This window comes from Myodes glareolus, chromosome 26, assembly GCF_982192425.1.
Source record: "Myodes glareolus chromosome 26, mMyoGla1.1, whole genome shotgun sequence".
NCBI classification, from domain to species: Eukaryota; Metazoa; Chordata; class Mammalia; order Rodentia; family Cricetidae; genus Myodes; species Myodes glareolus.
Window position 1 is genome coordinate 2,230,920 of NC_142051.1, and position 17,860 is coordinate 2,248,779.

A 17,860-nucleotide genomic window follows, 5' to 3' on the forward strand; every position below is an offset into this window, starting at 1 on the left:
TACAGAATTATTAATGCAATAAAAATTGTTAAATGTAATAAACAAGATTTTTAATGCTGAATTTTAATGATTCAGCTTTTTGTGTTGTGGTTTCTACACTGTATATTTGCGTTTAGAGAAACCAGCAGGTGGCAGTATGGAGTGTGAGATAAAGGGCTTTCCAGTGGGTAGTTAGGGTCCTTTGCATAGAGAAAAGTAAGTTATTTGCAGGTTAGGGGAATGCCAAGTATTCATCATAATTAAAAAAAAATCCTGTTACTTGTTGAATATACAACCATTATTTGGTGGGGATTTCTATTCAAATATATATTTAATTAGTGCTTTTTTTTTTTTTTTGAAGTTGAGATTTCGCTGACTCCAAGGAAAACTGAGTGGTTTGGAGAGGGAACCTCAGAACTTTGATTGGATCTTTAGTCACTGGAGCAGCTGTGTAGAAAGCTGGGGGAGTAGCCAGGCTGGGAGTTACTGACATGTCAACTCTCTTCAGAGATGGGGAGCTGGGGATAGCATAGCAATCTGTTACCTGTTACAGCACCATCATAGCCAGAGCTGGGGAGCTGGGGATAGCAATCTGTTACCTGTTACAGCACCATCACAGCCAGAGATGGGGAGCTAGGAATAGCAATCAATTACCCATTACAGCACCATCATAGCCAGAGATGAGGAGCTAGGAATAGCAATCAATTACCCATTCATTACAGCACCATCACAGCCAGAGATGGAGAGCTGGGAATAGTAATCTGTTACCTGTTACAAGCAAGAAATGTGCCTGATCCTTGAGGCAGTATTAAGATGTCTTGGTTACTGAGTTAAATGTTACTAAGAATACAAGAAATAGTGATTGACAAGTTTGTATATATTTAGAAGGAATAATAATAAGGTACAGCATCTCACTGACCCCCATTAATACTTATTTATGGCGTTAACCTGTCATTAAGTGTGTCTCTGTATTCCTCCCCTAGGGTTCTCTAAATGCCATGTGGTATGCAGAGGTTGGTTGCTTTTGAGTTCTTAAAAACTATAATAATGCATAGAATACTTGTATAATTTCATTTGCAATAAAAAGTATGTTTCAGTATTTTTCTTAGCTGCCACAAATGTCTCCTTGCCTGCCAGTCTGAAGTAAAAAACTGCATTGTGCTTTAGCTTAATTGTCTTAATTTCTGCTTCAATGCATAGTCTGAGGAGTTATGTGGCTTTAATTTTGCATTCCTTTCTCGTTGGCTGTTTCAGTGCGTTGGCTTTGCTATGTCCTTGTTGACATTTGTAAGAGCGTTGACAATAACAGGTGGCGTCTGCACTCTTCGGTGTAGGTTAAGGAGCTCCGGGAAAAGGCTGAATCTTACAGGAAGCGAGTTCAGGGAACACATTTTTCTCGAGACCATCTGAACCAGATTCTGTCCGATAGCAACTGCTGTTGGGACGTCTCCTCCACCGCGAGCTCAGAAGGAACCATTAGTAGCAGCATCCGAGCATTGGATCTTGCCGGGTGAGGTGTTCTTTGTGGGTGGTGAGAAGATGTGTTGTAGCTTATGTACGTCATAGGATGACCCAGGGAAAATGACCTGCTACCCACAGTCTGCCTTCCAGTCAAATGCATCTCTTATTGCTTTAAAGTTATTCTCTATTCTACTTGCTCTTTATGTTTCTGTGTAAATAGTACATTGTTATGGAATGCTGAATTTCACAATATTCTGTGCCAACCACAGAACCAGAATGACTATAGGTTAGATGTAAAATGACTTTAAGAAGTTAAAAAAATGTAACCATAAAAAACTCATGAGAATATAAGCTATTTGTATATATCCAATATCATTCACAAATACATATCTCAGACTAATATGTATTATTATTTATACATGGCCTCTATTTGTAGAGAATTCTCTGCTGTTTTGAATTTTAAAGTGAACGTGCTTTAACTGTTTGTAAGAGGAATTATACATTGATTTGTAACAAATAAGATAGTTTTAAGTTAGAGTGTACCAGTGTAGTCCCATATTCTAAATTCATCTATAAATTTTCTTATGTGACCCTGCCTCAAAAGTTCACAAAAGGCCGGGCGGTGGTAGTGCGTGCCTTTAATCCCAGCAATTAGGAGGCAGAGGCAGGTGGATCTCTGTGAGTTCGAGGTCAACCTGGTCTATAGAGTGAGTTTTAGGATAGCCAGGATTACCCAGAGAAACCCTGTCTCAAAAAACAACAAAACAAAAGTTCACAAAAATACTGTCTTTAATAATGTTTTGGAAAAATGAATCTAATATATAAAAATTTGAATCTGTATACTTGTTCACATGTATTTTGTACATGGATATGAATTTACTTACAACAAATTAGCCTAGTTGGGATGTTAGTCTTTTTCATTGTGGGGGTAAATAATGGCTTTTGTCACCAGAAGTGCAAGCACTTATGTGTGAAGGTAGGCAGACATAGCTTTCATTTATCATATTCTACAATAACTTCAATACCTAGACAAGGCCTGGTTGTGGGAAACAAGTGACGGAAGGTTACGAACTCACTCGACCATTATAAACTAAAACACTCGGACACGCACTTACAGTGAAACTTTCTTTGTTGTGCAGCGGTCTCACAGGCCACCAGACTCCCCAGAAACATCCTTCTACCAAACTTGAGGAGAGAAAAGCTGCCGTGGGAGAGCAGTCCCCCAGAGATACCACTGGGAAGCTCGCCCTGCCAGAGGCGGCCACCCTGCCCGTCAGGAGGAAACTGGCGTGGGATACAGAGAGCACCAACGAAGACACGCAGGAGCAGCCCACGGGAGACGGGGAGGAGGGAGAGGGGAAAGACAAGCAGATCTATGTGGACGAGCCTGAGAAACTGGACACACAGGACAAGTCTAAGGCAGACAGAGTGAAAGACAGGTGAGACCCAAACTCCTCGACATAGCGAACATCCTAGCACACGACTAATGTGTGTTTGCTCTCACAAGGCATAGGGGTTTGCACCTGCAGTTGTATGTCTAGTAAAGAGCAGGATTTTGCTTTGGCGCAGTGAAGTGGCCACTGCCATGTGGTATGTGCTGTGTGACGGCTCCGACTGGTGCTCATGGAGCACGGAAGCAGTGGTGCTCCTTCAGGAGGACACAGATGTTCGCAGTGACACCCTGGTGGGGAGGACTTACCAGATCTGTAATGTGTCTGGAAGGATGGCTTCATGGATCAAATTTCTGATGGTTCTGTCAAGAAGGGGAAGCTACTGGTTTGTAGTGTTTTAAAGTGGTTTCTGAAAATCACTAATAGCAGTGGTTGTGTGTGTAGGCAGCTTGGGGCGCTCTTTACTCTTGCTAGTGGTCCATCTTGGCTGTAGTCAAACCCTTTTTCACTCCTGGGTGTTGCAGGAATGTGGAACTTGGTGCTGACTAAATGGAAGATGACTTAGCCATGGCTTGCTGACTTACAGTGATCGCCCCTCCTTTCTAGTACTCGTCCGTTTAACTACAAATGGATTAAGAATTTTTAAAGAGATTGCTTTTAAGGCAGGGGCTTACCTGAATACTTGAGGCTGGCTTGGAGCTCGTGACTCTCCCATGCCCTCCTCCTAAACTCGGGTTCTAGGAAGGTGTCACCACAAGCGCCCTGCATCGGAATCTGATTTTTTTTCCATAGATAGAGATGTCTCTTAGACAGTTTATGCTTTTTTTTTTTTTAACTCTGCTCCGTAACTGATGACATAGTTTTGATTGTAGTTTTCTGTAAGAGAGGCTCCCTAATAGATTGTTCCACCTTTTAGGTCGGAGTCATCTTCTGTCTCCTCAGGAAATGGGGGAAGGCTTCCCACTCCGAAACTGAGAGAACTCGGCATCCAGCGGACCCACCATGACCTCACGACTCCGGCTGTTGGTAATGATCAAACCCTGACATCCATAGTCTGCCTGTTTAGAATGCCTGTTTAGTGTGATTGACACTTGGTTTCTGTGGGATTTTCCAGGTGGGGCGGTCTTAGTGTCACCATCTAAAGCAAAGCCTTCAGCCCCAGAGCAGAGGAAGAGAACGTCCTCCCAGGATGGCTTAGACACTCTGAAGAGGGACCTTCCTAAGGTAGACACTTGTGTTTCAGAGGAAAGCCTCTCTTCTTGGGTTCATGTGGCCCCTTGTAATAGGTGACATGTAGACCAAGACCTCAGGAAATCCCGCCTACTGCATGTAGAAATATTACTGCTAACCTTTTGATAGGGCAAGGCAAAGGCACTGGGATTTATTGACTGATTTATTTGGTCTTGACATTGTATTGCTTTCACATATTCTTAGTAATGACTTATCGGGAAGGAAGGAGAAAAAAGTGATCTGTTGTCTGGCAGTTGTGTTCCGATCATGTTTCAGGCACTGGTGAGCACTGGAGATAGAAACTGCACCAAAGTCCCAGGGCTCATTGGGGTCACTGTCCAGTGGACGGCGGGGCCACGGTCACGAGAGCGCAGAATAGCCTGGGACAGACAGCTGCACCAAGTCGTGTAGGGCTTTGTAGGTCGTAGGAAAGGCATTCGTGCTATTCGACACGCTCTCCCGTGCCAGAGAGGATGGACGCAGGGACTGGGCACGCGACTGGGCACGCGTGAGAAGCAGCCCGTCACCAGACTCAGGAAGACACGATGGTGACTGGAGTGTGGTGAAGACCAGTTCTGGATGTACCTGAAGATGTCTGCCAAGAGTCGCTGAAAGCTGAGATACGGTATGGGAGGAAGAGAAGAATCAAGGATGACCGAGAAATGCTTGGCCTGAGCAAGGGGAGCGGAGTTGCTTTTTAAACTGAGATAGGAAAGATGGATAGGAAAAGATTTGTCAGAAAATAGCAGGAGTTCTCTTTAGGATGTATAAGAGTTGAGAAGCTTATGAGCTGTATGAACAGACATGCTGATGGTAACTGACTATGTTTTTGAAAAGTGGGCTGAGGGGAGATACTGAATGCTCTGTATTTCACACACATACACACGTATATCTACATGCATACCCATATACATGCATATGTATATATACACCTACATATACACATATGTACATTAACACACACATATACATGTACATAAGCATATATACAAACACACATACGTGTACATGCAATATACACATGCATACAACAGATATGCATGTATGTATATAATATGCATGCATATATGTTGTGTATAACACGTATGTTTTTATATGTTATAAATATATATTTTACAGGTATTTAAAGACTTAGGTGGTCGAGGGGACAAGTATCAACAGTGAAGAGTCGGTGTAGACATGTCTGAGCCCCAGGTTTTCGATATTAGGAAGTTGAGAAGTAACCAGGAAAAGCAAACACCCAGTGAGTTAGTGATAGTCGGCAGTGTCCTGGAGGTCACAGGAAAGGAGCGTAAGGAGGGCTGGGCTGTAGCTGAAGGCAGAGGATTTGTCCAGCACACACAGGTCCTGATTCAGTCTCTGGCACTGCTAATGAAGGAGCGTTTATCCTGGCCTGGAGAGACGGCTCAGTGACTAAGCTGCTCGCTGCTCCTCCAGAGCACCTGAATGTGGTTCCTAACACATGCTGGAAGTCCATGCTGGCGTCCAGCTGAGGCAGCTGGGCACAGACCCTGTCTGGCCTCTGTGGGACTGATCTGTAGGTGTATTTGCATGTGTTTTTTCATTGGTTGTGAAATTAGTTTCTTCAGTAACAGAGTAGACTAACACTACATTAACCTTTTAGTGTTGGTCTCCTCCACAGGGCATGCAGTGTGATTCATGTCCGTACCATCAACTGGATAGAAAGCTGCCGTGTGAATTTCCTGCCACCCACATTGCCAGGATTGCCCAGGAAGTGGATTTGGCTCTTTTATTGCCTGGGTAGAGGAATCAGTGTCTTCTTGATTTCTCATCAGACCTACTGTTACATAGGAAATTACAGTCACAGCCTTGAAAACGATTCCATTACTCAGTTATCCTTGAGGAAAACGTGATTTTTACGATCGGGATTAGGAGAACATATTATAGCACAGAGATTGTTCACTGTGGACCTCACATTGTATACCTTACACTGTGGGTGTTAGGGCGGGCAGCAGCCTGAGTACCTTCACTGTGTGAGTGTTAACTGATTGAGTCTTCAGAATGACTTAAAAACAAGGCCATTGTGTGCACTTAGTATAGGAATTAGTGTCATGGCTCCCTCCTGGTTGAGTAGAATTTGGCTTTTGTTGATTTGTCCGTGGTTTTAACTCCTAAACAATGCTGTGTCACAAAATTTGACAGTTTTCATGGTTTTGGTTTGTTCATTAAGAAACATTTTCTTGCTTATTTTATTCCTTTGTTTTTTTGAGGCAAGGTTTTGCTCCATAGACCAGGCTGAACTCACTGTGTATAATGACTCTTACTAGAGTGACAGAAGATCTAATCCATTTCCTCCTGTTTTTAAAAAATTAAGTTTTAAACTTGTATTTTTTCTGTCTATGGCTGTTTTCACTGCATGTGTGTCTGCACGCTATGGGCCTAGTGCCCCTAGGGTCCGGAAGAAAGCATTAGGTCTCCCTCTTAACCGGAGTTACAGGTGGCTGTGAACCTCCATGGGGTGCCTTTAACTGCTGAGCCAACTCTCCAGCCCCCATTTCCTGTTTCTTTAGCACACACCGACAATCCTGCCTCAGCCTCCTGAGGGAGTTGTGGGGATTATAGGTGTGCATCACCTTTGCCGCTGTTCTTATAGATGGCGTTAGGAACCTGGTGTGCAGCAGCTTGGTTTATCTTGTGACTGTACCTTACCCATGTATGCACATGCTAGATGCCGTGGCTCTGACCGGAACAGTAGGCCTTGGAGAACCTACAGCCTTGGGAGGAACGCACATCAATTAGTCAGACAAAGTAAAACTGTAAACTCGAAAACTAGCAAGTCTTTCAAGCTGGAGTACTTAGTGCTTTTCCCTAAGGCATTAGCCCAGTTGAGGATTTTGTGGGGCCGGGGATATAGCTCTGTGGCTGGGCTCTTGCTTAGTACAGGGAAATTTCTCTGAAGTCAAGGGTGTTCTTAGAAGTCATAATTCACCTACAATAGACGCATCGGATCTCTAACCTGGCTAAAAGGACGGAAGAGAGGAGCATGGCACATGTACAAAATTCCCAGTCAGGAAAGAGCACCTTTCTGTTGTGCTTGGGAAGCAGCTCTCCAGCTTCCCTGCCAGCAGCTCCCTCTGCAGTCAGCCTGCCGAAGCACTGCACTCCCCGCACAACCCTCCTCGGAGCACACTTGCAGATAATTCACAGCACTTCTTCCTACTGGTGCAGGGTGTGGCAGGATCATGGCATATCACAAACTGGCAAAGGTAGTAGTGAGACTTTCCCATTATCTCAGAAGCGTGAGGGGCCACTGAACAGTCTAGGCAGGCCTTCTGCCACTGAGGGGCGTACTTTGCCTTGAAATAGTTTCAGTGTGGTTTGTGTGTGTCAACATTGGAAGCCAGAGTAGACTACAAAGGCCAATGTCCAGAAAGGAGACATTGGTGTCAGAGACCAGTGCAGGCAGCACAGGTAGACATGGGGGACACTGGGGCACTGTCAGGGAAGGTGTCATGTCATATCCGAATGGGTCGGATAGTGGGGGAGGAAACTGAGTCGCCTGCGGTTTTCTGTCTGTCCAACAGGACTGAGGGGAAGGTAGATATTGAGTTAAAACTTATAAGCTTATTTTGGAGAGGAAGATAAGGAATTGTATTTTCGTCTACTTCCTTTCATATTTAATGGCTCCTACTGTGTGCCAGGCACTGTCCTAACATCTGGGGACACAACTTCCAGACTTTGTGGGACTTCCCTTTTCACTGAAAGAAATAGACAAAGGATCTTTTTAAGGAAATGGTTTCAGATAGGAAGAGGTGCTGTGAATTAAACTTGGTGACCTCCGAGGATGGGCAAGGCTTTGTGGTTGGGGCGATTGGGTGGGTGTGTGGGGTGGGTACCACTTCAGCTGAGACCTGACTAAGGGGGAGATGCTGGCAGGGATCCTGGTGTGTGTTCCAAAGCAGAACACAAGGTTGGCCTTGTTCTCTCCTGGGGCTGAGTAGTTCAGTTTCTTCTGTTTTTATGCATATTGTTAATTACATGTAAATAGCATATGTGCTCTATTCTGGTATTCTTACACACGTGCCATGCGCTTTTATCATACGTGCTCCTCACTGCCTCCGCTTCTTCACCTCCATTCCCACGAATCCCCTCCTCCCATCTAATCCTCTTTCCTTCTCCCTCCTTTCTTCCCCTTCTCTTACCACCACCCCTGTGTTTTTATTTTTTGGTGTGACCCCCCCACACATACACTAGTTAAGGTTTCTTTTTTTATTTTTTTATTAATTGATTTATTTATTAAAAATTTCCACCTCCTCCCCGCCTCCCTTTTCCCTCCCCCTCCCCACCTCTCCCTCCCTCTCTAGTCCTAAGAGCAGTCAGGGTTCCCTGCCCCATGGGAAGTCCAAGGTCCTCCCCCCTCCATCCAGGTCCATGAAGGTGAGCATCCAAACAAACCAGGCTCCCACAAAGTCAGTCCATGCAGTAGAATCAAAACCCAGTGCCTTTGTCCTTGGCTTCTCAGTCAGCCTTCATTGCCAGCCACATTCAGAGTATCCAGTTTGATCACATGCTCTGTCAGTCCAAGTCCAGCTGGCCTTGGTGAGCTCCCATTAGATCAGTCCCACTGTCTCAGTGGGTGGACACACCCCTCATGGTCCTGACTTCCTTGCTCATGTTCTCCCTCCTTCTGCTCCTCATTTGGACCTAGGGAGCTAAGACCAGTGCTCCAGTGTGGGTCTCTGTCTCTATCTCCAACCATCACCAGATGAAGGTTCTATGGTGATATTCTAGATATTCATCAGTGTGGCTATGGGACAAGGCCAGTTCAGGCACCCTCTCCTCTGCTGCCCAAGGAACAATCTGGGGACCTCTCCTTGGACCTGGGAACCCCTCTAGAATCAAGTTTTTTGCAAACCCTAAAATGGCTCCCTTAATTAAGATATTTACTTCCCTGCTCCCATATCCACTCTTCCTCCATCCCACTCATCCCATTCCCCCAAGCTTTCCCGAATCCTCCCCTTCTCCCTTCTCTCTACCCATCTCCCCTTATATCCACCCCCCCACACCCCCGTGCACCCAAGTTTTGCCTGGCAATCTTGTCTACTTCCAATGTCCAGAAGGATAACTATATGCTTTTCTTTAGGTTCACCTTCTTATTTAGCTTCTCTAGGATCACGGATTATAGGCTCAATGTCCTTTAATTATGGCTAGAATCCACTTATGATATGATAGTGTACCTAAGCGACCCCAAAAGCTCTACCAAAGAACTCCTACAGCTGATAAACACCTTCAGTAATGTGGCAGGATACAAGATCAACTCCAAAAAATCAGTTGCCCTCCTATACACAAAGGATAAAGAAGCAGAGAAGGAAATCAGAGAAGCATCACCTTTCACGATAGCCACAAATAGCATAAAATATCTTGGGGTAACTCTAACCAAGGAAGTGAAAGACCTATTTGATAAGAACTTTAAGTCTTTGAAGAAAGAAATTGAAGAGGATACTAGAAAATGAAAGGTTCTCCCTTGCTCTTGGGTTGGGAGGATCACCATAGTAAAAATGGTAATTCTACCAAAAGCAATCTATAGATTCAATGCAATCCCCATCAAAATCCCATCAAACTTCTTCATAGACCTTGAGAGAACAATAATCAACTTTATATGGAAAATCAACAACCCAGGATAGCCAAAACAATCTTATACAGTAAAGAAACTTCTGGAGGCATTACCATCCATGACTTCAAACTCTATTACAGAGTTACAGTATTGTAAACAGCTTGGTATTGGCGTAAAAACAGAGAAGTCGATTTATGGAATCGAATAGTTAAGGTTTCTAACAGAATCCCAAGTGTGTTGTCATTCACAAGAGCACAGGCAGCCCACCATTAATCACTCTGCTGACGAACAGCCTCTCCCTTCCCAGAGACCATAACGCCTAAAGACACTCCAGGAGCGGGGAGCCCCTCCCCACAGCTGCCATTTTGTACCCTATGAGTTTTAGAGGGGAAGTGGGAGGTGGGCCTAGAGGAAAGAGAGGCAGGAAGTGAGGTGACAGGGTGGGTAGGGGAGGTATTTGGATTTTTATCCTAAAGGCACTGGGGAGCCCCGGAGATCTGTAGTGGATCTCACTCACAGGGTAAATCAAGTCACTGGCTGCTGTGGGGAGAGTGGGAACAGTGGGCCAGTGAGGAGGCTCGAGGCTCACAAACACACCAGTTGGTCTCGTGAAGCCCGTTTTGTAGCTTTCATTCAGCTCTTTTTAGCAGTGGTAACACCAAGGTGACAGAGTGTGAGCCACAGAGGAAGGAAAGACTGCTCCTTAGTGCGACTTGTAACTCCCTAAGTGTACGGAGTAAGGGGAGGCCAGTGGGAGACCTGTTGTCTTCTACTCGGAAGGAAGCCGTCCACTCCGCAGTCATGGAAAATGATACCTTGGGTTGGAACTGCATAAATGTCCCTTCCATGGGCTCAGATGAGGGGATGAGGGGTGCTCAGGGGTTGACTAGGTCTGTGCCTGTGTTTGCAATCCATGGCGCTCAGGGTTAAGCTGCGCTGTCACTGTGGAAATCCGGTCATAGTAAGAAAAGGATTGCTTCCGTGCCCGCTCTCTGTGAGGTCATCAGTGTTGAGCTTTGAGTACTTAGTTATAGTGTATAAATAATTGGTATCCTACAGGCAAGGCTTCATATTTTTTTTTGTTTTTTTTATGTGCTAGTTTTCTTTCAGATTGTATACATCTTTTTCTGATTACTTTTTCTTACTTAGCTATACTGCGAACATATTTTTGCACCATTAAGCATCATTTATTTTAATCTATAATTAAAAGTTCTAGAGCCAGATACTATTATCCAAATATAGTTTTCAGATGTATATCATTTCATTTTTATTTATAATTAATATAAAGAAATCCATCTGTCAGCTACATTTTGGTCTAGATCACTATTACCCTCTCCTGCCATTATTTCCCAAGTATTAATATAGCATTAATGCAGACACAATTGTTTTTGTTTTGTTCTTTGAGACAGGGTTTCTCTGTAGCTTTGGAGACTGTTCTAGAACTTGCTTTGTAGACCAGAGCACACACAATTGTAAAGTTTATATTGTGTCTTTCTGGGCTCTCATAAAGGGTGAGTCCCAGTAATTCTGTAGAAGGTTCCTGTCTTTCTACTTCTGTGTCATTTCTGTAATGTTGTGTTTAATTTAATTAACTCTTACAGTTTGGTAAATGGACAGTTAGTACTTCAGCGCTTTTATTTTGTGATTACAAAATTCTAGTGAGGTAGAATGTTCACTAGTCTTACATCTGTCTGAATTACCAACGAATGCCTTGTTCTGCTTTGTGATGAAGCTTGCCTCTTCCTGCTGCTAAGGAGGGACAACTGGAGTGTGATAATAATTCGCCATTGCTCTGTCTCCCACGTTTGTCTTTTCAGTGCGTTTTTAATGTTCATTTTGTCGTCCCAGCAGCAGGTCTGTTTCTCTGTGCTGGTTGTGCACGTAGCCTTCTCTCCATGGACTCTCTCTCCCGCTCCCCCATCTTCTGTGACTTGTGACCGTTCTGTGTTTGAACACTGGCTCCTATTTTACTTTTGCACATGTGTGTGCACCTTTTTTTAAATTTAATTTCTTTTTGTCATCTAGAAAGGAAACCACCATGCTGTGTCTCTGCTGACGTCTCCTGCTGCTGGCATCAAGACAGTCGATCCCCTGCCTTTGCGGGAGGACAGTGAAGCCAAAGTTCCAGAACATCAGACAGACACGCCTGGACGGCCTTCCACTCCAGGTGTCCTACCTTACTGGCGTCCTTCCAGCAGGATCCAAGGCCGTCTGCGAGACCCTCAATTTCAGCAGAATGGTGAGTATTTTAGTTTTAATTTCTTGTCTTTTTAAAATAAAAGTAAAGTGCTGTAGGAAAACCACATGCCAACAGAATTCTGTTGTTTATTTGGTTTTCATTTCTTTTTTTATAGTTTATAATGGCTCCCCCACTGTCTCTCTCTCTCTCTCTTCCTTCCCCCCCCCCCCCACCTTTCAGCAAGGCCTGAGGAGGTAGCCCAGGCTAGTGATCTAGTGAATGGCAGATCTCCTTCGTTGATGCTAGACTGTGCTGCTGTACCCAGTTCCACATTTCAGTTTTACAAAGTGAGAGGAGTCGCTCATGTTCTTCCCAGGGCACATAGATCTGGTTTTCTCTGGTTTGGTTTGCCGTTGCTCTGCTGTTTGAGCCTCCTTCCCTCACAGTTGGGAATCCTGCAGTCTCCATTATGGAGCTTTTGCGTGTGATGTTTTCTTTCTCCTGGCTTCTGGGATTGTCTGTTCATACCCCATGCTGCTGATACTTTACAGCCAGCACCCCTAAGGGGGTGGCTTCCTTTCATTTCACTGCCCCCTGCAGACCTCTCAGCCTGGTCAGTTCTGCTGCTCCTGTTGTTTGGCTCTAGGGCATCTGGCCACAGCAGCACTGATAACCCTTTAGCCGAATCTTGAGTCCACTCTTGGGAGACGCGGAATCCAGCTGTGCAAGTGTAAAAACATTTGTGATCTAGCTCTTGCATAGCAAGGTTTTCAGAGTCCTGTGTGTCCATCCTCCCACCCCTGCCTGCTTCATCCCCAACCCCACATCACTGGTGAGGGACAGACAAGTGGACAGACACATGGCCGCTGCTTCTTAGTTTCTCTGCTCTGTGCACTTATGACTTTTGCTCTCTTAGTAAATTTTGTGCTGGCCTTCTCTGACTCTTTCCAATCTCTTAATGTGGTTGTTGTTTCCTTGTTTTTCATTTTCTTTTTTCTGTGGGCTCTGCTCTCTCTCTAAATGTGCATATTGAATTTTTCATCTCTTACTGGAGGCCGTCTATGCTTCTTTGAAGTTACACCAATGTTATCATTGCGAAGAAGTTTAGGAGCTTTCACAGTTTATGGACTTGCCAAACACATTAAAATTACCCAGTGGTTTTCAACCTGTGGGTCATGACCCCTGTGGAGTCATATCATATTACCTTTCCACAGGGGTCACATATTAGATATACTGCATATCAGATATTTATATCATAATTCATAACAACAAAATTATAGTTATGAAGTAGCAACAAAATGATTTTATGGTTGGGTCAGCATCACATGAGGAACTGTATTAAGGGTCGCAGTGTTAAGAAGGTTGAGACCCACCACTGAAGAACTGGGAAGTGCATGATAAGAGAGGGGCAACATCTAGTGAAGCATCCATCATCTCCTGGCAGAAAGGTGAGAGACAGAAGGACAGACCCTCCCTGGTACTGCCTTAGGTCACACGCATAAGGTCTCCTAATGCGATCTCAACAGCAATTCAGTTTCACCATGAATTTTGGAGGGGACAAATGTTGAAACAATTGCGTTAGTATGTGATGTCTGGTGGCTAAAGAATAATGTCTTCTGCCTTTTTTTCTTTAAGTGGGAAAGCCAAGGATGAACAATTTGCAGTTACCTCCACATGAAGTCTTTAATGACGAAGGTATTTTAATACTTAAGATCAACACCAGCTCTTTTGTAAGGTGGTTTGTAGTGTATGATCTCATATTTGGCTGGCACTGCACAGACCGCAGAGGTCTCCTGTAGATATTTTTACATTAGGCCCTTGAGACCTTATTTATGATAGGGATGGAATTATTCCCAGCTTACACCGGAGTCGTGTCGGGCTGTGTGCTGAGGAGTCTTTCCCCAGCAAGAGTGTGCCTCCCCTCAGCAGAGGCCACGGCTCTGCTGCTTCCATCTGTCTCAGAAATGTGGCCTGATGTTAATCCATATTTTTTCAAATGCCTACATATTCTTATCATTTTTCATCCCAAAATATGTGTAATTAATAAAAAATAGGCCCCCTTTCCTCCTGTGTACTCCTCCTTTTTCATCCTATCAAATTTTTTGATTTTAATAAAGGAAGGAGGAGTTTGGAATCTTGAGGTGAACGTTCACAATGACTGTTGTACCATCCTGAGCCCTGACTCTAATCTGTAAAGTGCCAATAAGTTCCTGAAGGTATTAACTTTGAGTTGGGAAATCTTGAGGATTTCAAGGATGTAAAAGGTTTATGATCACCGTAGGAAACTGCCGTGAACTATGATGAGTTAAACTCTCCATTTACCAGATCCCTTGTTTTCTGATAGATCCAACGTTGCTATTGATGCGATAGTTTTGATTTTCTGTTACTAGTACATTATTGTTCTGTGGCGATTTCCACCGGGAATGTAATCCTGGACTCTCTCGTTACAGACGCAGACAGACTGTCTGAGATCTCCGCCCGCTCTGCCGCGTCCAGTCTCCAGGCTTTTCAGACTCTAGCGCGAGCCCAGAAAAGAAAGGAGAATTTCTGGGGCAAAGCATAAACCCGCTCTTCTTATCTGGAGATGTACCGGCATCATCTTTCCTTCCTGCTCACTGTGTTAGGATTTTCAGAGTGTTTTATTTCCTTCTGACACTTCCAACTTACATTATTTGATTTTTAAGTAGCTCATCTTACCCAGAAAATTTTAAAGCAGGTGTATCTAAATTTAACTCTTTGAGAATTCTTTCCTGTTTATCTAAATACGAAGACATAGATCATGTAGTTCTTCACACCTTCTGTCTTTTATGTCATGTGTCGGGTGCCTGGTAGAAGTGTGAATATCACTTCTCCAGTGGAATGGAGGCAAATATTCACATGCTTATAGTTCTTTACAGCTTTATAACAACATAAGATCACTGACAATTTAGTGTAAACCACTCCAAGTTTCATCAGACTTTACAACTTTACAACTTGTTTTCTAATCCACAGGCATTGATAATTCTGAATACTTTATCACACTACTCTATTGTCAACTTTGCCACTGTGACAAAAAGGAGAAAACACTGGTTTTTACTCAGTTACAGTTGGTGGTAGGCTGGCTCTTCTGCTTTGGACCCACAGCAAGACAGCATCACGGAAGTGCAGGCGTGATGGAGCCAAGAACTCACCTCACGGCAGCCAGGAAGCACAGACTATGAAAGCCGGCAGCTGCGTATCAGAACATGGTCAAAAGAACACACAATGAACAATGCCCGGGGGCTGAACTGTGGAGAGGCTCCAGAAAGGCAGAAGGTCTTTACCTCAGGCACATCTTGTTGCCAGGTTTGTTCTTGGATGTGATTTCATGCCACCCATGTTAAACATTTACATTTGATTTATAAGACATGTTTATTCTTGTTGGATGTTGAATCATAGCTATGGGACCCAATCTGGTGCAGGGCCCCAGTGTACCCTGGATCTGGGTATGACCTCTGCCTTGCTTCTGTGCTTTCCCAGATACACCTGTAGTGTGTGCCAGGCTATCCTGTTTGAGTTGCTCTATTCTGGGAAAGAGCTTTTCTGTTCACATTTAATGTGTGTTTTCTGGAGTTTATTTACATGTCTTTCTGAACTCAAACAACCTTCCTTGGGCATTGCTTTGTTAGTTACATCCATGTATACAAGAACACGAAGCTGACAATGTTTGCAGTATTAGACTGTAGTCAGCCTCATTCTACAAGGTCTCCAAATCCCAGGTCTCCCACCCAGAACTGCATAGGTCGTCAAAGGTTGATGCCTGGGACAAAATACACCCTTCAAAGACAAATCCCAGTGAGCTGATTCTTCAACTAGGCCCGACCTGCTGGAGTCTCCATCATCTCCCAACAGTGCCATCAAATGGGCTCCGAACTTCCAAACACGTCATTTGGGGGATGTAACTGCAAGATGGCACATGCCTGTAATTCCAACACTGAAGAAGCGTACACAGGAGGATCATAAGTTTGAGGCCAGCCTTATAAACTAGAGAGATCCTCTCTTGATAAGCAAATGAAGAAAACAAAAGACCCAAACTATAACATGTAGCTTACACATACTATTTTAGAGATTTGTATAACATGTTTATAAAGCCCATTCTTATTAGAAACTTAAATCTATACTGACTTGTAAACAGCTGTTAAATGTCCTAGAAGTGAAAAACAGAATCACAAAGTTGATGAGAAATTGTTTTTAATGAATATACTTTTAAAATCCTGTATTTGTGCAAAAAAAAAAAATACTGCAGACTGTCCCACTGCATTTGACAGCTGCAAATATAGTGTAATCTTTAGTTAACCAGTTCTAGGAGAATGCTTTTAGAAGGCATTTATTCCACATGATAACCTTTTGGAGAAGCTAACCACAATTAATTTTCATTTTTAAATGTCTACAAAGTTTTAATTCTCCATTACACAAATAATTCCTCAAAATCTAGTCATTATTCAAATGTATGTCAGTTATTGTACATAAAGAATACACAAAAAGATCAAAAATATACATATTCTCTCAGCAAATTGTTACATAAATAAGAAAATATATACAGCCAGATTTTCAAAGTACAATTCTCCTAACACTGTACAGAAGGTGCTAGTGAAAGTCAAAGGAATGGCAGATTCCTTTCATGACATCTACGGCTATAAAAATGCTAAAACCATTCTGAGAGGGAATATAATTTGGGAGATCTTAATTTTGACTTAATTTTATCCCTTTAGAATATTCTCTGAACTGACTTCTGAAAGAACTGGTCATGAAAATTTCCTGAGCCACTAAATACAGAAGGAATAAAGACGGGGAATCTGGCCCAACCTGGCTTTCAGTGCACAGGGTACATCTGTGCAAGTGGTCTCTGAGGCTTGTGGACTCTTAGTTTGAAACTCACTGTCGCTGGAAGCTCAAAGGTGTTTATTTTCCTCCTCAAAGGTTGCTTCATTTTGTTGGTTAGGAAGGTTCCCAGTGACTGAGAGCGGATGTGTAGCCAGTACAGACTAATATTTGGTTACACCCATTACAGTGAATGAGCTATCAGGTTAGGGACGGTTCTCACAGGCCTAGATCATGACACTGTGATGCTTTGGATCTGCAGTCTATTACTCGCTCCCTTTATCTCAAAAGCCTGACCTGCAGCCCCAGGGAGACAATTTTTGGACATCATTGCTTCAGCACTAGAGTCAGTGCTTGAAGGGCACGCATTTGAATTGACTGTGTAGTCTTAATAAGAGACCATGAAGTTTCCCAGTACTGAGAAGGAGCCATGGCTGGGAATTCATTTTCAATAGATTTTATTTAGGTCTACTTTAATAAACTGATACTGTTATGTCTCGTAGAGTTTGGACAGGTAAACACACCTGAAAACAGTGCAGCCATCAAGATGTATTTCTAACCTGTGTGTCTTGATGTTTCTTTTCTCAAGTCTGTTCATAGCAGAATGGTGGCCATGAATCTTGAGTCCAGAAAAATGTTAGTCTGGTTTTCTCTTGTATTTTTGAGATCATTCATGTTTTGGTGTGCATGTTTTTTCTAATTTATTCACCTTCTGTCAAACTTTGGATTTCTTGCAGTTTGAGGCTAGACTAAATACATTTGCTATTCACATCGTGAGCCCTTGTGTGGAGTTATTCTTTCCACTGTCTTCAGAAACACTCAGTGAATCCTGCCTTTATTTGTTGTTAGTCCAATCTCCCTCCACCCCGAGACAGGGTCTCTCTATGTATTCTTGGCTGGCCTGGAATTCATAGACTCGCACTGGCCTTTGCCTTGGACTAGATACGTGGTGCGATGTCTGGACTGAGTCTGAATTTGTTAGAGTCTGTATGTGTTAGAGGTACAGGTAGCCAAATGGGTATTATACCTTGTGACTTGGCATTTTTGTCTAAATTGGCATTTCCTGAGCCATACTTAGGAGTGGACATTTAACTCACTGTGTAAGGTTTTCCCCCAAAGCTCACATTCCTCCCCCGCCCCACTCCCCGCCCCACATTCACTCCAGGAGCCGACACTCTCCGTGCTTCTCTTGTTGAGAACCCAGTA

The 17,860-nt window shown here is 43.6% G+C and overlaps 1 protein-coding gene across 5 annotated transcripts in view; it reads left to right on the forward strand.

The window, feature by feature from the left end:
* Saxo6 (stabilizer of axonemal microtubules 6) overlaps positions 1-17,431 on the forward strand; it is a 32,413-nt gene extending 14,982 nt beyond the window's left edge. For 2 of the 5 annotated variants that reach the window (XM_087902186.1, XM_087902185.1), the window contains exons 8-15: positions 963-992; positions 1,314-1,489; positions 2,580-2,879; positions 3,748-3,857; positions 3,946-4,055; positions 11,662-11,875; positions 13,451-13,510; positions 14,266-17,431. In XM_087902186.1, the coding sequence (XP_087758312.1) occupies positions 963-992; positions 1,314-1,489; positions 2,580-2,879; positions 3,748-3,857; positions 3,946-4,055; positions 11,662-11,875; positions 13,451-13,510; positions 14,266-14,378 (1,113 nt within the window). In that variant the 3' untranslated portion in view covers positions 14,379-17,431. Of the gene's footprint in view, positions 1-962; positions 993-1,313; positions 1,490-2,579; positions 2,880-3,747; positions 3,858-3,945; positions 4,056-5,703; positions 6,145-11,661; positions 11,876-13,450; positions 13,511-14,265 lie in introns of those variants that run through there. The other 3 variants (XR_015736790.1, XM_087902187.1, XM_087902188.1) reach the window with 3 other exon arrangements.
* The last annotated feature ends 429 nt before the right edge of the window (positions 17,432-17,860 follow it).